Below are 23,665 nucleotides of genomic sequence, written 5' to 3' on the forward strand. Positions count from 1 at the left end.
TCACCTTAAAATTTGATGCCTGTACTGTCATTAATACTAATAAGTTAGGAATAAGGTATAGTTCTCTTAATTAGAAAGGGGGCTATATGGCAGAAAATAAGTACATCTGTCATAAATTAGGACTGTGTGGAAATAAATGTAAATACTGGTCTTGTGTCATTTAGGCTACCTGGATTAAAAAAAAAATGAGAAGGATCCAGTCCACCTTCAGAAAGGAAAAAATGACCCTTCCTGTACTAAGGGACAATGTAACCCCTTAGAACTAGTAATAACCAATCCTGTTGATCCTCATTGGAAAAAAAGGGGAACATGGAACCCTAAAAATTGATGGATCTAGACTAGATTTTCAAGTAAATATCATGGTTTGAGGAAAAGTTTATAAACACTCTCCTGAGCCAGTATTTCAAACCTTCTATTGTAAACTAAAAGTGCCAGTACCAGAAATTCCAGGAAAAACAAGAAATTTGTTTTTGCAATTAGCCGACCATGTAGCACAGTCTGTCAGTGTCACTTCATGTTATGTATGTGGAGGAACTGTAATAAGAGATCAATGGCCATAGGAAGCCTGAGAATTAGTACCTACAGACCTAGTTCCTGATAAATTCCTGGCTCAAAAGAATCACCCTGATAATTTCTAGGTCCTAAAAACCTCAATTATTGGGCAACATTGCATAGCTAGAGAAGGAAAAGAATTCACTCACCCAGTAAGATGACTTAGTTGTCTGAGACAGAAACTGTCCAATAGTACCACAAAAACAGTCACTTATTGGAGTTCAAATCACACAGAGAGAAATCCATTTACTAAATTCCCAAAGTTGCAAACCGTGTGGACCCACCTGGAGTCCCACCGGGACTGGACAGCCCCCACTGGATTATACTGGATATGTGGGCATAGAACTTATGCCAGATTACCTGATCAGTGGGCAGGTAGTTGTGTTATTGGCACTATTAAACCATCTTTCTTCCAACTACCCTTAAAAACAGGCGAACTCCCGGGCTTCCCTGTCTGTGCTTCCCGCGAAAAGAGAAGTATAGCTATAAGAAATTGAAAAAATGATAAATGGCCCCCTGAGGGAATCATACAATATAGGCCTGCTACTTAGGCACAAGACGGCTCGTGGGGATACCAGACCCCCATTTACATGATTAACCAAATCATACAGTTACAAGCTGTCTTAAAAATAATCACTAATAAAACTAGCAGAGCCTTGACTGTTCTGGCCAAGCAAGAAACTCAGATGAGAAATGCTATCTATCAAAATAGATTAGCTCTCGACTACTTGCCAGCAGCTGAAGGAGAGGTCTGTAGGAAATTTAACCTTACTAATTGCTGCCTACACATAGATAATCAAGGGCAAGTAGTCGAAGACATAGTTAGAGATATGACAAAACTGGCACATGTGCCCGTGCAAGTGTGGCATGGATTTGATCCTGGGACCATGTTTGGAAAATGGTTCCCAGCGCTGGGAGAATTTAAAACTCTTATAATAAGAGTTATAATAGTAATAGGAACCTACTTACTGCTCCCTTGTTTGCTACGTGTACTTCTTCAAATGATAAAAAGCTTCATCGCTACCTTAGTTCACCAAAATGCTTCAGCACAAGTGTACTATATGAATCACTATCAATCTGTCTTGCAAGAAGACATGGGTAGTGAAAATGAAAGTGAGAACTCCCACTAATAAAATGAGTGGGAGTCTCAAAAGGGGGGAATAAGGGAGGAGAACACACCTCATATCATCTTATGACCAATTTCTGCCTCTAAAGAAAGAAGAAGTAAAAACTAAAAGGCAGAAATGAAATCCACAGGCAGGCAGCCTGGTGCCACACCCTGGGCCTGGTAGTTAGAGATCGACCCCTGACCTAATTGGTTGTGTTATCTGTAGATTACAGACATTGTATAGAAATGCACTGTGAAAATCCCTATCTTGTTTTGTTCCGATCTAATTACTGGTGCATGCAGCCCCCAGTCATGTACCCCCTGCTTGCTCAATCAATCATGACTCTCTCACACGAACCCCTTTAGACTTGTGAGCCCTTAAAAGGGACAGGAATTGCCCACTCGGGGAGCTTGGCTCTTGAGACAGGAGTCTTGCCGATGTCCCCGGCTGAATATACCCTTTCCTTCTTTAACTCGGTGTCTGAGGAGTTTTGTCTGCCGCCCGTCCTGCTACAACACATTCTCTCATGTGGTCTGGCCTTTATGGTATTATTAGAAGAGTTAATACCCTGAACAGTCGACCCTTTGAATAATTTCTTGTGTCTGGTTTCTGGATAAGAGGAAGTCAGGACAAAGAGCTAACTACTGAGTGGATCATGATTGAATGGGCTGTTGTGGTATGGTGGTTGAATGGAATTTGCAACAAATGCAATTCTTAGTCATTCTTTTTCTCCTCAGTACACACACAGTGTTTCTTAATGGAAATAAAGTTTACTTTCCTGGCCATTAGCAGACTTCATAATTTTGATTCCTAATTGTCTTTTCGCCTTGTTTTCTGTTCAGTATAAATGACATCGCATTTAAGCCTGATGGAACTCAACTGATTCTGGCTGCCGGCAACAGATTACTGGTAGGATTTTGTTTTAGTTTCCTCTTAAAGTACTTCCCCAGCCTCCCTCTTGTGAGTACTCTGAAATTTGACCCTTTTTTTTTTTGAGATTAAAAAGGCAAGGGTGGAAAAACCTTCCTTATTACTTTTTAATAGGGATGGAAATGGGCTATTTAAAACAGGCGAGTAAACTATCAGATAAAAACCTGTGAACAATACCTCCTTTGGGGTCATTAATCTTTCCCTTTTTACTTTGAGACACCCATGAAAGAGTTGAAAACAATCACAATGCCTTCGAAACTGGACTGGTGTCAGTTTACATTTTGTTCCCCAGAAAAATTCAAGCAACAGGACTGAAGGTGCTCTGTCCGTGAAAAGTCAGACCCCAACTTTTAGGCATTGGCCTACCTAAACAATTCTGTATGGATATTGTCCTATTTTTCATATTTTTAAAGAACATATGCTCTCTCTGGAACCTATCCAGGCATGTAAAAGTAATTTTCAGAGAACCCCTTATGTTTGACCAAAAAACCTTTGTATGATCTCTCTGTCTTAAGTCTACTTCCTCTTCTCTGTTGTCTCTAGATACGCAGACTGATTAATCTCCATTCTTTGTATGGTTAACTACATAATCTTAAAACATGGTTAAATTGTTCTGCAGACTTCTCTCCAGTGTAAACAATCCAAGTTTTTCTACATAGGTTATCTTTTCCAACACTATAACCATTTCAGAAAGTTTCCCCTTGATTTCTCAGATGGTGTGTTTTTAACTCTCCACGTAGTAATAGATGTCACATGGCTATCAAATACCTAAATCTATATTACAGCTGGATTTTATTGTATTTTATTTCTTAGAGACAGGGTCGTGCTCTGTTGCCCAAGCTGGTGTGCAGTAGTGCAATCATAGATCACTGTAGCCTCAAACTCCTGGGCTTAAGGCATCTTCCCACCTCAGCCTCCTAAGTAGCTAGGACTGTAGACACACACCACCTCGCCCACCTAATTTTTAAATTAAAATGATTTTTTTTTTTTTGGGTAGAGATGGGGTTTCACTTTGTTGCCCAAGCTGGTCTTGAACTCCTGGTTTCAAGCAATTCTCCCGCTTCAGCCTCCCAAAGTGTTGGGTTTATAGGCGTGAGCTACCATGTCTGGCCTACAGTTGGGTTTTATAACATTCCCTCCTACTTGAAAACCCAGAGTTGTGTAACTTTCAAACTCTTGTTAGCAAATATGAAACATCTCTCTATTATGCTGATTTAGTGCAGAACTGGCACTAAAATTTAATCATGTTATAGCTGGCTCTTTTTATGGGCTAGTTTTATTTAGAAGGGCCTGCCTTGATTAGTCATGTATCTGAATTCAGGTAAGGATGAGTGTAAAGCATTTCCATGGAGTGAATAATTGAACCTTTGGTTCTTAAGAATTAGTGGTATATTCCTGGTCACACAGTAGTACATAGACCTGGGACCTTTACTTCTTGGTTACCCAACTTTAAGTCACGTTGTTTTTGGTTTCACCGTATAGTTTTTATTGGATACAAATTTAGAATATTGACATGTGTATTGTTATAAAAACAAAAATAGCAGTAGCAACCCTGCAGGAATTCTGACTAATAGATATCACACAGATAATCTGTATTTGTCTCTTTTGCCAGGTTTATGACACCTCTGATGGCACCTTACTTCAGCCCCTCAAGGGACACAAAGACACTGTGTACTGTGTGGCATATGCGAAGGATGGTAAAAGGCTGCTCTGGGTTTCCATTCTCTATGATGGCCTCATCATTGTTCATTTTTCTCCTTAGTCACTTTTTAATTATTTCTAATAAGCTAGAGTACAACTTGCAAGTTCAGAAGATAGTGAAGTTGCTTAGACTTCAATTCAGTCATTCAATCTACCAAGTATTTATTGAGGCGATCTATATTCCAGGTGCTGTTCAAGATGCTTGAGATACTTCAGAGAAAAAAACGGTGGCCCCTCCCCTTATGGGGCTTCTGTTTTATGGGGTGGTGGTGAGAAGTGAGGGAGGAAGAGAGTATGAGGGAAGACATACAGTAAACATAGTAAAAAGGTAAATTAAGCAGTATGCTGGAAGGTGATAACTGTTATGGAAGAAGAAAAAGTAGAGCAGTGTGAGGGGGATTGAGAGTGCTGGGCAGGGCAGGGGGTTGGGTGCAGTATTGAATTAGACTAGTGAAGGTGGGCTCATTGAGATGAGGACAGGTGAGCAAAGACTTTGAAGTCAGGCGGCAATGAGATTGTGCCAGTGGGCATCTGGGGGACGAGAACTCCTTGCAGAGGAAGAGCCATTGCAAAGGCCCTTAGGTGTGGGTGTGCCTACTAGGAGCTGGATCAAAGAGAATCAGGAATTGTAGAGGATGAGGATAAAGTGGTAACAGACATGGGGTGGTCAGATCAGGCTGGCCATCATAAAGATTTTGATTCTCAATCAAAATGGAACTACTGAAAGGTCCTCAGCAGAGAAGGGATCTAATCTGATTTATATTTTAAAAGGATCCTTCTAGTTGCTGAGTTGGAAAACAACCTGCAAGAGGTGAGGGTTGGGACATCTGAGTGAGAAAGCATCATCCAGACAAGGGTGATGGTGGCTCAGACCTCTGTAGGGGCAGAGGAGGTGGTGAGAAATGATCAGACTCTGGATATAATGGGAGGGTGGAGCCAACTGGATTGTCTGACAGATTGGATATGGGCTGTGAAGAAAAAGAAGTCAAAGTTTTTGACCTGAGGACTGAAAAGATGGAGTTGCCCCCCGACAGAGATGGAAAAGACTGCAGGTAGAGAAAACTTATAGTTGAAGATCAGAAATTCAGTTTTACACATGCTGAATTTGAGAAAAGTTGATATAGGAGAGGGGAGAGGACTGCTGGAACAGAGTTGAGTAGGCAAGAGGAGATGGGATCTAGGGCATAGACAGGGTGTTTGCTTTAGATAGGGGTATGGTAGGAACTGCAGAGGCCAGCAAATGGGGACAGTGTGGTAGTAGGAATCTAATGGAAATTCTCAATTCCATTTTTTTTTTTCTTCAGTGAAATAGGAAGCAACATCAACTGAGAGTGACAATGGGGAAGGGAGGTTTCAGAGAGTTGAAGAGAAAAGAAAAAGTGTAAAATCACTGCCTCAGAGAGTGGACCCGGGAGGTGTAGTGAGATCCCCAGTGACATGAAGGGCCCTCTTGAAGGTTGTGATCATGAATTGAAAGTGAGATTAGTTGGTGTGATTATGTCTTTTTCTCCAGCCATTTTGAGCTGCATAGTTGTGAGACAGAAGAGATGAGTTTAACCAGAGGTGGTTTTGCAAGCACATTTGAAGATGAAGTAGGAGGGCAAGGGAGCAGAAAGTGTATACAGATAAATAATTATGAGGCCAGGCGCGGTGGCTCAAGCCTGTAATCCCAGCACTTTGGGAGGCCGAGACAGGTGGATCACGAGGTCAGGAGATCGAGACCATCCTGGCAAAACACGGTGAAACCCCGTCTCTACTAAAAAATACAAAAAACTAGCCGGGCGAGGTGGCGGCGCCTGTAGTCCCAGCTACTCGGGAGGCTGAGGCAGGAGAATGGCATAAACCCGGGAGGCGGAGCTTGCAGTGAGCTGAGATCCGGCCACTGCACTCCAGCCTGGGCGACAGAGCCAGACTCCATCTCTAAATAAATAAATAAATAAATAAATAAATAAATAAATAAATATGTACATTAACCTTGAATTGTTGGCTGAATAATGAAGAGAGAGAGGACAGCGATGGAGAAGTAGTAGGTTCTGGTGGGGTTGAAGGATTGTTACAGTTGGGGTACCAGGTGGGTTGGGAAGGAAGGGAAGTGATGCATGAAACTGAGATTTAAATTTATTTTAAAATAATGCATGTTGTCCCACAGCATAGGATTAGTGGGAAGAACATGGGCTTTGGAATGAGACAGTTGTGAGTTCCAACCCCAACCCAACACCAGAATTCTGTGAGTTTGAGCTGGTTATTGAATCTGAGTCACGATTTCTTCATGTGTCAAATGGATAACATTAGAGATAACATTCTGTAGCCACTGCCAAGAAGTCACAAAATTGTAATGTTATAATGCTTGAATGAACCTTGGAGATCATTCCAGTCCCAGATTTTTAACTTCTTTTGGCTGATGGGCCTCTTTGATAGTCAGATGGAAGCTTTAGACTACTTTCTAGAAAAATGTAGATTCTTCATATATATGCAGAATTTCGTGCATATAATTTAGTCTGATTAGTCCAGTCTCTTCACTTTAGCCCTGCATAAAGACATAGACAATTGGCCGGGCACGGTGGCTCATGCCTATAATCCTACTATAATCCTAAAGCTCTGGGAGCCTGAAGTTGGGAAAATTGCTTAAGGCAGGATTGAGACCAGCCTGGGCAACATAGTGAGACTCCCTAAAATCTGGCCTAGGTGACAGAGCTAGACTCCGTCTCTAAAAAAAAAAAGACAGGTCATGTGACTTGCCAAGGCCATGCAGCAGGTTGGCCCAAAGACAAAACTAATTTCTGGCTTTATAGTCAGGTGTGCTATACCATGGTAGTCATATTTTTTTTTTGTGTGTGTGTGTGTGTGTGCATGTTTGAGTTCAAGTTCAGAATAATGTTTTAGGGAGACCTGTGAGGAGGGAGGCTGGAGAGCTGAACTGTTTCTGTCTCATCCTAGTGGCTCTTGAGAAACGTGGGCCAGTCAAGGGCCCGGTATAAGGCCCAGTAGGTACAGAAGAGCTATTGGGCCTCTGATACCTCTGGTGTTTATAAGCATAGCAGGACTCTTTGACCTGCAACACCATTAAGGCACTTGGGGATGTCAGAGTGTGACCCGTCAGTAGTGGCATTTGCACAGCACTTTCCAGAGTCATGTCACACACATCTCATTTGATGCTCCCAACAACTCTCTGAAGCAGGCAGCAAGGGGACTCTTATCTCTGCTCAAAGATGAGAAAACAGACTTGGAGCAGTTACAGGTGATGGTGGCAGAGGCAGGCCTAACCCAGGTCCTCTGACTGCAGAGCCCTCGTTCTTTCTGGTGTATCATGCTGCCTCTTCATGACACCTGTATGATGATTAAAAAGTCTTTTAGTCCTCGGAACTGGTTTTTTCCTTTCAGACCTGAAGATTGAGATACACTGAATTGCTCTTTTAAGTCTACTTGTTTCTGATTTCTCCCTTAAGTTTAATGCTTTTTTTTTTTTTTTTTTTTTTTTGAGACAAAATCTCGCTCTGTCGCCCAGGCTGGAGTGCAGTGGTACGATCTCAGCTCACGGCAACCTCCGACTCCCTGGTTCAAGCGATTCTCCTACCTCAGCCTCCTGAATAGCTGGGACTACAGGTGCACACCACCATGCCCAGCTAATTTTTGTATTTTTAGTAGAGACAGGGTTTCACCACATTGTTCAGGCTGGTCTCAAACTCCTGACCTTGTGATCCGCCCACGTCGGCCTCCCAAAGTGCTGGGATTACAGGCGTGAGCCACTGCTCCTGGCCCAAGTTTAATAAGTATTTAATGAGCAACCATGATATAAAAGTATGTAAGACATAGTTTTTTTTGTTCAAGAAAAACAATATAATATGAAGAAATAATAGAAATAGCTAATTTTTTTTTAGTGTTGCTTCTTTTCCAGGCCCAGTTCTAAGCAACACAGGGGTTGGGGGTGCCACTCCCTGTGCAGTAAAAAATCTGCATGTAATTTCTGAACCCCCCAAAACTTCACTATTAATAGCCTACTGTTGACCACAAGCCTTACCTGTAACATAAACAGTTAACACATTTTTAATATTATATGTATTATATATTGTATTCTTAAAATAAGTAAGCTAGACAAAATGTTAATTGAGAAAAAAGAAAAATATACACTCTTCATTAAATGGAAGTGGATCATCATAAAGGTCTTCGTCTTCATTGTTTTCAGGTTGAATAGGCTGAGGAGGAGGAGGAGGAGGAGGAGGAAGAGGAGGGGTTAGTGACGCTGTGCCAGGGAGACAGAGGCAAAAGAAAATTCACATATAAAAGTGGACTCATGTAGTTAAAACTCATGTTGTTCAGGGGTCAACTGTATGTACACACATACATACACTCATTTAATCTTCACACCAACCATGAGGTAAATACTAACATATCCATTTTTCAAATAAGGAAATCATAGAGCCCTTTAGTAGCTTGTTTGGGTCATACAGCTGTTCAGTGAGATCTCTAGGAATTCTGACCCAGAGACTCTGAGCCCAAAGCTTATGCTTTTCATCACATCACCTGGTACCTACCAGGATGAAGGAGGAGTGATGGAAATAGTAAGAGCAGTTTCTTTGTTTCTTTAGTATTTGCAACAATATCATACGGCTCACCCTAATATCTACTATTTCAGCTACTATAAAAGGTAGTTGGCCGGGCGTGGGGCTCATGCTTGTGATCCCAGTACTTTGGGAAGCCAAGGCAGGTGGATCACGAGGTCAGGAGTTCGAGACAAGCCTGGTCAACACAGTGAAACCCCATCTCTACTAAATATACAGAAATTAGCCAGGCATGGTGGTGTGTGCCTGTAATCCCAGCTACTTGGGAGGCTTAGGCAGGAGAATTGCTTGAACCTGAGAGGCGGAGGTTGCAGTGAGCCGAGATTATGCCACTACTCTCTGGCCTGGGTGACAGAGCTAGACTCCGTCTCAGAAAGGGCCAGGGGTGGTGACTCATGCCTGTAATCCCAGCACTTTGGGAGGCAGATCACCTGAGGTCAGGAGTTCAAGACCAGCCTGCCCAACATGGAGAAACCCCATCTCTACGAAAAATACAAAAGATTAGCCGGGTGTGGTGGTGGGCGCCTGTAGTCCCAGCTACTTGGGAGACTGATGCAGGAGAATCGCTTGAATCTGGGAGTCAGAGGTTGTAGTGAGCTGAGATCGTGCCACTGCACTCCAGCCTGGGCAACAGAGTGAGACTTGGTCTCAAAAAAAAAAAAAAAAAAAAAAAAAAAAAGATACTTTACAGATACTATCTTAGTTGAGTCCCACAAAAAGACTGAGGAAGATACTATTCCTGTGTTTCAGATGAAGGCATTGAGGCTCAGAGAACAGTGACTTGCCCAAGGTCACCTTCCATTTGCCCTGTGAATAAAGTCTGAAAGTCCTTAAGGTGTACAGAATGTGGCTCATGCTTACCTCTTATTCCTCATCTTTCACCAGAGTAGGTGAAGACCCCGTTGTTTGCTGCCATGATACCATGATCCTCTCCCAAATACTTATAAATGTGTAACAGTATAATTAATAACAAATTACTTATTATATGTTGCCTCTCTCCAGTCTGTTCCTTCATAAAGCCCAAGTAGTATGAAAATGCAAATCTGATCTACCACTCTTTGCTTAAAACCTTTCTTTGGCTTTGCATTGCGTTAGGATAAAGAGCAAGGCCTCTAATGTGTCCCTGAGGTCCCAAGAGATCCTTCCACAACCCACTTCACCCTTCCCTCAGTTCCATGATGACTCTGCTCATTCCCTCAGACATGCCAGGCTTTTCCTGCTTCAGGGCCTTTGCACATCTGTTCCATCCATGTGGATGGGTCTTTCTCCTCTCTACATCTGGCTAAGCTCTGCTCATCCTTTAGGTCTCCACTGAAGGATCTCATCCTTAGAGAAACCTTCCCTCATCTAAATTAGGTCCCCCAGGAGATGTTGACCAAAGGGTAGTTTCAGTCAGACAAAAGGAGTACATTTTTGAGATCTGTTGCACAGCATGGTGACCATAGTTAATAATAGCCTATTTTTCAAAACTGGTACAAGAATAGATTTTTTTTTGAGATGGAGTCTCGCTCTGTTGCCCAGGCTGAAGTGCAGTGGTAAGATCTCGGCTCACTGCACGCTCCACCTCCTGGGTTCACGCCATTCTCCCGCCTCAGCTTTCCGAGTAGCTGGGACTACAGTCACCTGCCACCAGGCCTGGCTAATTTTGTTTTTGTATTTTTACCAAACGGGATTTCACTGTGTTAGCCAGGATGGTCTCCATCTCCTGACCTCGTGATCCACCTGCCTTGGCCCCCCAAAATGCTGGGATTACAGGCATGAGCCACCGTGCCCAGCCAGGAATAGATTTTAAATGTTCTCACTATAAAAAAAAAGTATCTGCAGTGATGGATATGTTAATTAGCTTAATCATTCTTCAATGTGTATGTACATAAAATATCACATTGTACTTCATAAGTAGATATTATTTGTCAAAAATAAAAATTTAAGTAAAAAAGTAAATCAGGTTCCCTAGTTATTCTCTTTCATAGGATCTGTGTCTTACCACGTTGTATTTTTGTTAGATTAATTTGATGCCTCCTACTTACACTAGACTAAACTTTATAAAGTAGGGATCATGTGTGTTTTAATCATTACTTGATCCCTAGCATAGAACATGACAACTACATAGTAGTAGGCCCCCAATACATCTCTGTTTACTCAGTGTCAGACAAAGCAGGTTTGGAACCCAAATATTCTGACTCCAAGGTCCTGCCTCCCAGTACTGATAAGAAGTAGTAAAGAAGCTAACACTTATTAGGTACCTTAAAGAACTAGTTTTCTAAAGAATTCTCTCTGGGAAATGCTGGTTTAAGATAAATATAAGACTTTCCATTTTAAAAACACTTTTAGGCAAGCGCTTTGCTTCTGGATCAGCTGACAAAAGCGTTATTATCTGGACATCAAAACTGGAAGGCATTCTGAAGTACACGTAAGTAACCATTTAGGTGTACAGTATTATGAGTTTGATGCTTATTGAATAATTGCAGCAAAAGCCTCTTAGAGGCTACATCTTAGAAAAGATGTAGGAGAAAACTTTTTTCTCTTAAATTGAACTTGAAATTAAGTTGTGGGTGTGTGTGGTTGGTATAGGAAGATTGAGTAGTGAGTAAGATAATGAATATTTCTTGGCCACTTACTGGCGTGGTCAGCACTGGGCCAGGTGCTTTCATGAAGCTCATCTCAGTTCATCTGACATTGTAGACTTTATCCCACCCCCAACCTGTCATCTTCCAGTGGCCCTATCTCAGAGAATGGCGTTATATCCACCCAGTGTCAAATGTCAGAAACTTGGGGTCAGTGTGCTCCAGGCCTCATCTCACTATTGGGGATCTGCTGTGTTCTTCCCCTGTTTCTCTACTAGTTAGTCCCTACTTACCCTGCAAATCTCAGACTCAAATGTCACTTTCTTTGTAAGGACTTTCCTGCCTCTCTAGGCTGGGGCAGATCTCTTTTGAGGCATTTCTCACAATTGCAGTTTTAGATTTATTCTGGTGACTGATTCGTATTGCTCATCAGCCTGTAAGTTCCATAAGAGCAGATACTGCATCTGTTTTTTTTTCTCACTCTTGTGTCCCTGATACGATGCCTAGCCCATACTTGGTACTCACCAATTTCTTTCTTTCTCTTTCTTTCTTTCTTTCTTTCTTTCTTTCTTTCTTTCTTTCTTTCTTTCTTTCTTTCTTTCTTTCCTTCCTTCCTTCCTTCCTTCCTTCCTTCCTTCCTTCCTTCCTTCCTTCCTTCCTTTTCTTTTCTTTTCTTTTCCCTTCCTTCCTTCCTTCCTTCCTTCTTTCTTTCTTTCTTCTTTCTTTCTTTCTTTCTTTCTTTCTTTCTTTCTTTTTCTTTCTTTTCTTTTCTTTCTTTCTTTCTTTCTTTCTCTCTCTCTCTCTCTCTTTCCCTCCCTCCCTCCCTCTCTCTCTCTTTCTTTTTCTTTCTCCTTCCTTCCTTCCTTCCTTCCTTCCTTCCTAAGTTCCATAAGAGCAGATACTGCATCTTTTTTTTTTTTCTCACTCTTGTGTCCCTGATACAATGCCTAGCCCATCCATAATTGGCACTCACCAATTCTTTCTTTCTCTCTCTCTCTCTCTTTCTTTCTTTTCTTTCTTTCTTTCTCTTTCTTCTCTCTCTCTTTCTTTCTTTCTCTCTCTCTTTCTTTCTTTCTTTCTTTTCTTTCTTTTCTTTCTTTCTTTCTTTCTTTCTTTCTTTTCTTTCTTTCTTTCTCTTTCTTCTCTCTCTCTTTCTTTCTTTCTCTCTCTCTCTCTCTTTCTTTCTTTCTTTCTTTCTTTCTTTCTTTTTCTTTCTTTCTTTTTCTTTCCCTTCCTCCCTTCCTCCCTTCCTCCTTTCCTCCCTCCCTTCCTCCCTCCCTCCCTTCCTCCCTCCTTCCTTCTTTCCTCCCCTTCCCTTCCCTTCTTGATTGGGTCTTGCTCTGTCTCCCAGGCTACAGCACAGTGGTACCTAGCTCACTGCAACTACATCCTCCCAGGCTCAAATAATGCTCTTACTTCAGCTTCCCAAATAGCTGGAACTGCAGGTGCACACCACTACACCTGGCCAATTTTTAAATTTTTTTTTCTTGGTAGAGGCAGGGTTTCACTTTGTTGCCCATATTGGTCTTGAACTCCTTGGCTCAATCTGTCCTCTGACTACTGGGATTACAGGTATGAGCCACTGCACCTGGCCTCTTTTCAATTGTGGTAAAATATACATGACATAAAATTTATCATATTAACTACTTTTTAAGTTTATAGTTTAATGTTAAATACATTTACATTGTTGTGCAACCAATCTCCCAAACTCTTTTATCCTGCTAAACTAAAATTCTATATCTTTCAAATTACCTGCTCACCCTTGTCTCCTACCCCCAGCCCCTGAAAACCACCATTCTGCTTTCTTTCTCTCTGAGTTTGACTGCTTTACATACCTCATATAAGTAGAGTCATACAATATTTGTTCTTTTGTGGCTGGGTTATTTCATTTCACGTAATGTCCTCAAGGCTCATCTGTGTTGTAGCATGTGTCAGAATTTACTTCCTTTTTTTCTTTATTATTATTATTTTTTGTGAAGATGAGGTCTCACTATGACTCCTGAGCTCAAACAATCCTCCCTCGGGTGCCCAAACTGCTGGGATGACAGGTGTAAGCCACTGGGCTCAGCTTCCTTCCTTTTTAAGTCTGAATATTATTCCTTTATATATATAGACCACATTTTCTTTATCCATTCATCTGTTGATGGACACTTGTGTTGCTTCCACTTCTTAGCTATTATGAATAATGCTGCTGTGAACATGGGTGTACAAATCAACAAATAATTTTTGAATAAATGAATGAATGAATGAGTGATGTTGTAAGTAAAGTATTACCCACAAGTGAAGGAATAAAACTGGGGCTGAGATGCCATGCATGGTACATGATTTGCTCAGTTTTCATTGTTGTCGAAGGATCTCTCATGTTTCCAGATCTTGGTCTGTAATGTTTTCATTGCACCTCCATCTTACATTCCTGGGCCTCCGCAAAACAGTAAGAGTAACAACCACAAATAAAGCACCTAAAGGCCAAGGTGGAAGGATTGCTTGTGGCCAAGCATTCAAAACCAACCTGGCCAAAAGCGAGTCCCCATCTCTATAAAAAAGAAAACAGTAGGTGAGAAGAATTAATTATTGGAGTAGGAGAATTAATTTCTGTGCTTTTTGTTGGTCACTTGCAGAAGTGCAAGTGGTCTGTAGTCAGAGGCTGTGGGCTCATTATTAAAATCTTCAGTTGTAGCCACTGAAATGTTTGTGGTTTGCTGCATAGTAATCTACAGTTGTTTACTTCCCAGGCACAATGATGCTATACAGTGTGTCTCCTACAATCCTATTACTCATCAACTGGCATCTTGTTCCTCCAGTGACTTTGGTAGGTTCTGATTCCTGATGTCCTGTCCTGAAATAACTGAAAATCTGGGCTAAAAATGCTGAAATGCATTCAGAATATGGTGATTTTATCCTGAGAGAGTTAATATTACTTCTCTGCCTTCAATGGCTGAGGGGAGGCTGACAGTTATTCTTTAAATCGTGTAGAAACCAAGATAGTGAATGGTGACCTTTACTCTGGTAAGACATCAGAGACTACAGGAAGGGCCCCAGCAAAGGAAATGGTAAGAAGATTGGGAGGGCACAGGCATAACTTGATGTTGCTGCCTCTGGGAAGCCTTCCCTTGGTGTTACTGCCTCTAGGAAGCCTTCCCTGACTCACCGTGGCAGGGACAGTGCAGTTGTCCTCACCTTTGTATTGACCCACATCTGTGTGTATGTGAAATTCTTCACTGTTGCAGTTGTACTTCTTGCACAGTTTGTCATCATTACTTGTTGGGGCAGCTGTAGCTGTCCTCCCTGAGGGGCTGAACACCTTGAGGAGTTCATCCTGGCCATGGTCCCGTGCCAGCATTACAGCGCTGGTGTAGTACTGGCACAAAAGAGGTATCAGTAAAATGTCTATGGAGGGAGGAAGGGAGTGAAATTGGGCAGAGGCTTATAGGTTATTTCCATTAATGGTTAATTCTGTTTTCAGCTCTATCAGTCTGTGTTCCTTGCTTAGTGGATACAATGGAGTCACTAGATGAGGAGTCAGAGGCCTAATCCCTCTCAGTGTTTCAGTTCCCTTATCTAAAAGGAGCATGCTACTCACTGTCTCACTGATACGGTTCTGGTTCTGAGGTTCAAAAGAGAGAATGGAATTGAAAGCCAATTGTATAAATACATGGAGAAAGGCCTATCATTTGTTTAACGTATTTTATAGCATTTTCTTCATGTGAAGCACTGGTCTGTATGCTTATACTGGAAGATTAAAAAGACAAAATAGAATCCCTACCCTCAAGGAACTTATGGTCTTAGGGGAAGGTGGGATTTTAAAAAATACAATATTAAAGTTGAATGCTTGCAGTGTGCTAGGCACTGTTCTGAGGATTAGAAATGAATTTTTATTTGAGCTTTATGACAGCCCCTGAGGTGTCAGGTATTATTCCCACCCTACTGATGAAAAAGAGGTAAAGATCCCTTAGCTAGTAGGTAGAGGAACCAGGGCTTGGACCTTAGACCAGGTGATTACATAGAAAGCCTGCCCTGCTAGGCACTGCTGAAGGAGGCCCAGGAAGAAGGAGGTTCCTCCAGCTGGGAGCTCCAGGCAGGCTTAGTGGAACACAGATAACATGTGCACAAGTCAAAATATTTGGAGAAGCGTTTTGGACCAGGGGAAAGGCAAAAAATAACTTGTTTGATGTTGCACTTGGCTATATATTTGTGCACTGGAGTTACCTTCTTGATTGTACTTCGCAACTTGGCAAATAGAATAATTTGCCTATGTTATCTAGACATATACTTGTTGCTATGAGGCACTGAGCCAGGGCATCTGGGACAGGGAGGAGCAAGCCTTAGGTGACCAGTATGCCATGGAAGAGGCACAGCTCAGATAGGGTCTATGTGTTGTGATTGAGACCTGTGAAAGAAAACTAGATTTTCAGAAAGCAGCATTGTTATTTTAAATGCTAGGTTATATCCTGGTTGCAATGTCAGAGTTATGAACAGCGAAATTGTCATTTCTTTGAGAGTCAGATCCCTGAAAAGTTGGCTGGCACTTTACCAATCTATCTTATTTTTCTTCTGAAAGAATTATAGATTCATAGTAAGTTACAAAGATGGTATCAAGAAGTCTATGTACTTTTCATCCAGTTTCCCCTAGTGGATCCATCTTATGTAACTATTATACAATATCAAGACTAGGAAACTGAGACTGGCACAAAGTGTGTATATTATATAGTTCTGTTGTTTTATCACATGTGTAGATTACCACCAGTGCAACACAGAGCTAAGCCATCACCATGGAGTTACCACTTACTGTCATATCTACTCACCTTACCTCCAGTTATTTCCAAACCCTGGTAACCACAAATCCGTTCTCCATTTCTATAATGTTGTCATTCAAGAATGTTATAGAAATAGAATCGTACAGTAAGTATATGACCTTTTGAGATTGTGTTTTTTCATTCAGCATAAAGTCCTGGAGATCCATCTAAGTTGTTGTATGTTTCAATTATTTGTTCCTTTTTATTGCTGGGTAGTATTCCAACCAATCCATCTTCTTTTATATTATTATGCATTGAAGGGTTGTGGTCTCCTGAACAGAAGTCTGTCTCCAAACACAAATCAAGCAGCAAGATCATCTGCTGCAGGTAAGTGCAGCTCTGACAATAAGATTTATGTTCCTTCATCTTCCACACAGACTTTCAAAATCCAATTATTTCATGCAGCGGAGAAGGTCTTGTGTTAAGTAGTTGGTTTAGGCCCTTGTATTTCCTTTTTTCTTCTTTTTTGGTCTCCTCAATGGGAAAGACCTATGCCTTTGATCATGAAGCAAAAGAGAACTACAAGTTGCCTTCATGCAGTTACCTAGCAACAAGCCTCAACACCCAACTATACTGAGTGGAGGCTTGTAGAAAATATGAGGCTGTCATTGTCCAGGCAGCATCTATGGGGAAGAAAGCTTTCCCTCCCACACTTTGATGCTAGACCTGGATTAGAATCCAGAATCTGTCATTGACAGGCCATGTGACCTCAAGGAAGTTACTAAATCTTCCTGAGCTGGAGCTTTATATTCCTCATCTGACAAATAGGGATAAAAATACTGACTTGACGGGATTGTCGTGAAATGTACACAAACTTATGAGTGTAAAGCATGCAGGACAGCACCTGGTGTACAGCAGACACTCTAAATGGTAGCTGTTCAGCTTCTAGGAGTATATCCCTTCTGTTCAGCATCTGAGCACCTTCTACAAAGCAAGCACTGTCCTAGGGATTGGAAGACACCAAGTCTGTTCTTAAGGTGCTCTTTAAGTGGGAGGGGATTGAGATGGAGAGTGGGAAGTGGTGTCTGGCCCAGAGATGTAGGCACAAGGTAAGGGCTGTCATAGAGGTGTGTACACAGGGCTGGGGGAGCTCAGAAAAAGGTACCAAATACTGCCTTCACTTCTCACTGTTGATTACAGAACTAAATAGCATTTTAAGTTTGATCCTCTGACTTTATGTCAGGACTGGCAATAATGAAACCATATCCATCCCAGCTGTTGCTGCCTCATCAGACTTTTATTTCAAACCAAGGCATCATCCTCGCTAGTTTTACCTTCTGTGGGGTGCTTCCTCTATCCCCATGCCTTTTGTTGGTTGTGTGCACAGCTGGACAAATGATGGTCAGTACCTGGCGCTGGGGATGTTCAATGGGATCATCAGCATACGGAACAAAAATGGCGAGGAGAAAGTGAAGATCGAGCGGCCAGGGGGCTCCCTTTCGCCAATATGGTCCATCTGCTGGAACCCTTCAAGGTACTCTTTAAATTGTCCTCCTTCTAGAACAAACACCATCATGAAGAAGGGCTTTCTGCCTTCCTGAGTTCTCCCTAGATTCAAAGGCTTCTCACCTCACTTGAATAGTCTGTTTTAGAACCTGTTCCATTTGTATGGATTTTTTTTTTTTTTAATGGTCCTGCTACCTAAGAATGTATGGAATTTTTTAAGAGCCTGCTGAAAAGTTCAGTTTTGGAATGCATCCAGGAGATTTTAGCAAAGCAGATGAGCTATTTAGGCCAGGCCAAAGTGTGTGTGTGGCATGTGTGCGCACATGAGCATGCACACATATGTGTATGTGCACATGTACATGAGTATGGTGTGTGTGTGGTGTGTGAGTGATGCAGGAGGACCGTTTCCTTATGAATCAATAGTGGAGCTCTCTGCTGTGGCTTCATTTTTGCCTTTCCTTTTTTAGTTCTTCCCTCCAAGTTTGGGCAGAATATGTGCCCACCTGTTAATAAATAGCTTTTTCATGAGCCTTTTTGTTGCCTTTGCCAGAAAGTCAAAATTAAGTCTGCAGACATCCCTAAAGCCTAGAGATACACGAGCAGTTGGCACCTACCTTCTCAAATTTTGTACACACTTTCCTTTCTATGTCCATGTGACTTTGACAGTAAACTAATTATATGCTTTTTTTTTTTTTTTTTTTTTTTTGAGATGGAGTCTCACTCTGTTGCCCAGGCTGGAGTGCAATGGCGCAATCTCAGCTCACTGCAATCTCCACCTCCTGGGTTCATGCAATTCTCCTGTCTTAGCCTCCTGAGTAACTGGGATTACAGGTGCCCGCCACCACACCTGGCTAATTTTTTGTATTTTTAGTAGAGATGGGTTTCACCATGTTGGCCAGGCTGGTCTTGAACTCCTGACCTCAGGTTGTCCACACACCTCAGTCTCCCAAAGTGCTGGGATTACAGGTGTGAGCCATTGCACCTGACCCTATATGCTCTTTATATATCCTATGATACTATTAAACCATCAGTATCCTTTATGGAGTCCTCTGAAGGTAAATTAAAGGTCCTACTTGTTTACCAGCTCAATGTCACTTTACAGATGGTTGCCTACTTGATTTAGAAGGTTGTTTGGAAGGTTATTATGCTTCTTCCTGAATAATTTTGTCTGGCCCATGCTGTACCATGCATGTGTAATGCTATCAAAGGCCATTTGCCCACCCCAGAGTTCCTGCTGTTTGATTTGTGGCTGCAGAGGACTTTGTGGCTCTAGGCTACCGTTTTTAATTCATGAGAAGCAGGATGTCCTATATAACTGGTGGCTGTCTTCCTCCAGGTAGGGTTCAGGGGCTCCTTTTATTTTTTATTTTTATTATCTTTTTTTTTTTTTTTTATTCTGAGACAGGGTCTCACTCTGTCACCCAGGCTGGAGTGCAGTGGTGCGATCTTGGCTGACTGCAACCTCCGCCTCCCAGGTTCAAGCAATCCTTTCGCCTCAGCCTCCTGAGTAGCTGGGATCACAGGCACATGCCACCATACCTGTCTAATTTTTTGTATTTTTGGTAGAGACAGGGTTTCACCATGTTGGTCAGGCTGGTCTTGAACTCCTGATCTCAGGTGATTCACTTGCCTCGGTCTCCCAAAGTGCTGGAATTACAGGCATTGAGTCACCGCACCCGGCCCCCAGGGGCTCCTTGACAGGATTTTAAATTATAGTTTTAGTGTAGTTCTAGGCAATGTAATTTTGAACAACTACTTACTGTCTACAGCCGATGGGAGAGTTTCTGGATGAACAGAGAGAATGAGGATGCCGAGGATGTCATTGTCAACAGATATTTTCAGGAAATCCCTTCCACTCTGAAGTCAGCAGTGTACAGTAGTCAGGGTAGTGAGGCAGAGGAGGAAGAACCAGAGGAAGAAGACGACAGTCCCAGGGACGACAACTTGTGAGTGTGTCCCAATGAGTGGGAACCCTCCTGGTAAGGGCCCAGGCCCCACACAGACTTGCCAGGACCAATGTTAAGCTCCTTGGCCAAGGGAGTACAGGGACTAGGGGGAACTGTGGGTGAAAGCTCCTTCAAAAAAAGGAGACACACCCTTAAAAATTGTGTGTGGGTTATAAAGTGATCCTGTGAGAAACTATAGGAAATACTGAAAAGACTAAAGGAGAAAGTTCAGCTTTTCTGATAAAACCCCATCACCTGAGGAAATCACTGTTAGCAATCTAGTGTATTTCTCCTCAGTCTTTTAGTGTGTTCATATAATTAACTAAGTTATATTCTGCTTTTTTTCACTTAACATTAGAGTGTGACCCCTTTCCAGTAACATTATAAATCCTTCAAAGAACATGATTTTTAATGGCTGAAGCGTGTGCCCTTTTGTGGATGCCCCATCATTTGACACTTCCTCTATTACTGGACACATTTCTTAGCCTGTTCCCACACTATCCCTTACCTTACCTTGCATTTTCTAGGATGCATGTCAGTGAGGAAGCCCTTACCTTAGCCACAGTCCTCACACTCAAATCCTGGCTGTCCAGTCATTCTTTCTTCTCTTCAGTCGAGATTGCCTGTAGGGAAAACATGGGCAGGCCAGAGTGGGGAAAGCTGGGGTAGCCAGGATATCACAGTGGGGCACTAGCTTGGGACTTTCCGAACTGTTTTCCATGGTACCTGAGTTTCCTTGGAAGAATCCCACCCTGAGGTCATGGGGGCTAGGAAGTGGGGACGGTAAAGGAGGAAGGTATGGCTTTGGGTCCCCATTTCAGTGCTTTTGATTGTTTCAACATGAGTTTTTGTTTCATAAAGAATCCTACTGCCCTAGGAGGAAAAAGGGGGTTGAAAATCATTAATCCACCTCACAGGGACTGAGCCCAGCCCAGAGCCATATGTGGCCTCTCCAAGAGGGCTCACTGGTGGGCTGGGCTTCTGGATTGTTTGTACTTTGGACTTCAGTGCCAGTTCACACAAAGATCATCTGCAGGCTCCCTCATTAACATCCCTCTTGGCCTTTGTCTCTTTTCCCTTAGTTTTGAGTTAGTGCCTATGACATTTGCCACTCTTGACTGGGTTTTACAAACAAGGCCTTAGCTTGTCTGCCTACATATCCAGTGGTGCTACCAGGTGACCACAAGATACTGGGATCAGAAAAGCTGGAATTAATAAACAAAGAGGCAACATTAGGTGGATTAAGACCCAGCCTCAAAGGCTAGAAATGCTTTTTTTTTTTTTTTTTTTTTTTCATTTTTTTTTTGAGTCAGTCTGGCTCTGTCACCTAGGCTGGAGTGCAGTGGCACGATCTCGGCTCACTGCAACCTCTGCCTCCCGGGTTCTAAGTGATTCTTGTGCCTTAGCCTCTGGAGTAGCTGGGATTACAGGCACGTGACACCACACCCGACTAATTTGTATTTTCAGTAAAGATAGGGTTTCCCCATGTTGGCCAGGCTGGTCTCGAACTTCTGACCTCGGGTGATCCACCCACTTCAACCTCCCAAAGTGCTGGGATTACAAGCGTGAGCCACCACATGCTGCCACTTTTCTCTTGAACTAGATTCCCAGGTAGCTTGCTCCCTAGCCTCAGGCAAGGGAGTTTCTCCTATGTGCTGGTCCTACAGTCCCAGCCCCATGGCACTGATCCCCATAGGTTATCAGTTTCAATGACAAGTTGCATGTTTTCAGAGAGCCCATTGCTCTTTTTTGAAAATTAGAGTCAGTCAGAAACCATTTCACTTGTGCAAGGACCCCCACCTGCAGGAGAACCTATTTTTAGGTGTTAATTTTCTTTCTTCAGGAAGAGCAAGCAAGTTTCCCTTCTATTAAAAAATGCGTTTGTATTGAAAGAGATGTTTCTCTGCCATCTCCCCACATTTTCCAGTATGTAAGAGAAAAGCAGTCTCAATATTGGAGCCTTGTCTGTCTTAGTGTTGCTCCCCAGTAAGCTCTGAAATGAGAGGTTTATATTCTTCAACTGTAGCAGTGTCCCCAGCACCATAAGCTCATAGCAGAGGACTCAGTGAAACAGCAGATCCCAGGAAGGCTAAACCTCACCTCTGCTTCATCCCATAAGACTGATGGATGGGTTGGGCCAAATTACAACTTTTGGCCTCAGTAAAGCTGTACAACATTTGGCAACCTGAGGCCAGGACTCTCTTGTTCCTGTTGTTTAAGCCCTTAGAGCTATACTCATCAGCAGGCTGTGGCCCTTTATAACGTCTTTTATCTTCTGTTGATTAGAGAGGAACGTAATGACATCCTGGCTGTGGCTGACTGGGGACAGAAAATTTCCTTCTACCAACTGAGTGGAAAACAGGTATGTCATCCAATTGCAAATCCAATTGCAGTCATGCCTGTTATATTTTCATTTTCTGAGATTCTGTTACTATTCATTATACATTATCATTGTTAGTTCCTGCTTATTGAGCGTTTGCTGTGATACCAGGTACTGTGCTCACTGCTTTGCATGTTTTATCCTATTTTATTCTTATAAAACCCAATGAGGTGGGTACTACTTTCCTTATCAACTTTTTAGGAATGAGTAAACCAGAACTCAGAGCAGTGAAATTATATGTCCAAGATTTCATACGGCTAGTAAATGGTGGAGCCTAGGAGTTAAACCCAGATTGGTTTGACTTTAAAATCTAGCTCTTAGTTTTGACCTTACTTTCCTCTATTTACTTTCATTCATTCAACTAACATTTATGAGTACCCACTTAGGACAGCCCTTTCACAGAGGAGCTGCTGACATAGAGCCGGGAAAGTGATAGTCTCTACCTGCAAGAGCTCACAGGCTGGCGGAGACACACTTGATAGCAAAGAGCCCCTGTGTGGTGCGGTGTGTGACATAATAGAAAGCTATATAGATGGCTTTTAGGGATACAAAAGAGGGTAACATCACTACTTGGTAGAGATGGGAGGTCTTGTTAGAAGTTATCTTTGAGCAGGCTATCTTTGAGTTAGGCTGAGGATATTGGGAATGGTGTTTCAGGCAGAAAAAAAATAGCATGTATCAAGGCAGGAAGGAATAAAAATATATGACATTTCAGAGAATGATGAGTTGTACAGGGTGACTGCATCTCAGATTTTGTGACCTGAAGACAGAGCTTAAGAGGAACATGGGGACATGATTTTTCTTTTTTTTTTTTGAGACAGTCTCACTCTGTGGCCCAAGCTGGAGTGCAGTGGCGCCATCTTGGCTCACTGCAAGCTCCAACTCCCAGGTTCACACTATTCTCCTGCCTCAGCCTCCTGAGTTGCTGGGACTATAGGCGCCCACCACCACGCCCGGCTAATTTTTTTTTGTTGTTGTTGTTATTTTTAGTAGAGACGGGTTTTCACTGTGTTAGCCAGGATGGTCTCCATCTCTTGACCTCGTGATCCCTCCGCCTTGGCCTCCCAAAGTGCTGGGATTACAGGTGTGAGCCACTACGCCCAGCCTATGATTTTTTGTTTGTTTGTTTTGAGATAGAGTCTCACTCTGTTGCCCAGGCTGGTGTGTAATGGTGCAATCTCAGTTCACTGCAACCTCTGCCTCTCGGGTTCAAGCGATTCTCCTGCCTCAGCCTCCTGAGTAGCTGGGATTACAGGCATGTGCAACCACGCCTGGCTAATTTTGTATTTTTGGTAGAGACGGGGTTTCTCCATGTTGGTGAGGCTGGTCTCAAACTCCTGACCTCAGGTGATCTGCCTGCCTTAGCCTCCCAAAGTGCTGGGATTATAGGCATGAGCTGCCACCACACCTGGCTGAGGATGTGATTATAAAGGACCTGAATAGTGTGAATAAGAAGTTCGAACATCATATACTGTAAGTATTCAGGAGCCATAGATGGCAGGAAGTGGCATCACAGATTCTTGCTTCAGAAGAATAACTTGTTTCCGTGGAGGGTGGATTAAAATATAGAGAGCATGGTAGTAGGATGACTTATTAGTAGGCAGGAAACGCCAAGAATTAGAGTAAAGGTGCTGCATACAGGTTTCATACCATAGCCAAGCAAGTGAGAAATGCAGCCTGTGCAG

At 42.5% G+C, this 23,665-nt stretch overlaps 1 protein-coding gene across 10 annotated transcripts in view; it reads left to right on the plus strand.

Moving 5' to 3' along the window:
* LOC103228067 (intraflagellar transport protein 122 homolog) overlaps nt 1–23,665 on the plus strand; it is an 89,069-nt gene that overhangs the window by 15,360 nt on the left and 50,044 nt on the right. For 7 of the 10 annotated variants that reach the window (XR_005242041.2, XR_005242042.2, XM_038003487.2 and 4 more), the window contains exons 2-9: nt 2,504–2,570; nt 4,204–4,288; nt 11,183–11,261; nt 14,148–14,224; nt 16,469–16,535; nt 17,536–17,682; nt 19,424–19,600; nt 21,887–21,962. Coding sequence is in view for 8 of the 10 variants with exons in the window: in XM_038003487.2 (XP_037859415.2) it covers nt 2,504–2,570; nt 4,204–4,288; nt 11,183–11,261; nt 14,148–14,224; nt 16,469–16,535; nt 17,536–17,682; nt 19,424–19,600; nt 21,887–21,962 (775 nt within the window). In the remaining 2 variants the exon portion in view is untranslated. The remainder of the gene's footprint in view (nt 1–2,503; nt 2,571–4,203; nt 4,289–11,182; nt 11,262–14,147; nt 14,225–16,468; nt 16,536–17,535; nt 17,683–19,423; nt 19,601–21,886; nt 21,963–23,665) is intronic. The other 3 variants (XM_007985381.3, XM_007985382.3, XM_038003488.2) reach the window with 2 other exon arrangements.

This window comes from Chlorocebus sabaeus, chromosome 22 (assembly GCF_047675955.1).
Source record: "Chlorocebus sabaeus isolate Y175 chromosome 22, mChlSab1.0.hap1, whole genome shotgun sequence".
In the NCBI taxonomy this organism is placed as follows: Eukaryota; Metazoa; Chordata; class Mammalia; order Primates; family Cercopithecidae; genus Chlorocebus; species Chlorocebus sabaeus.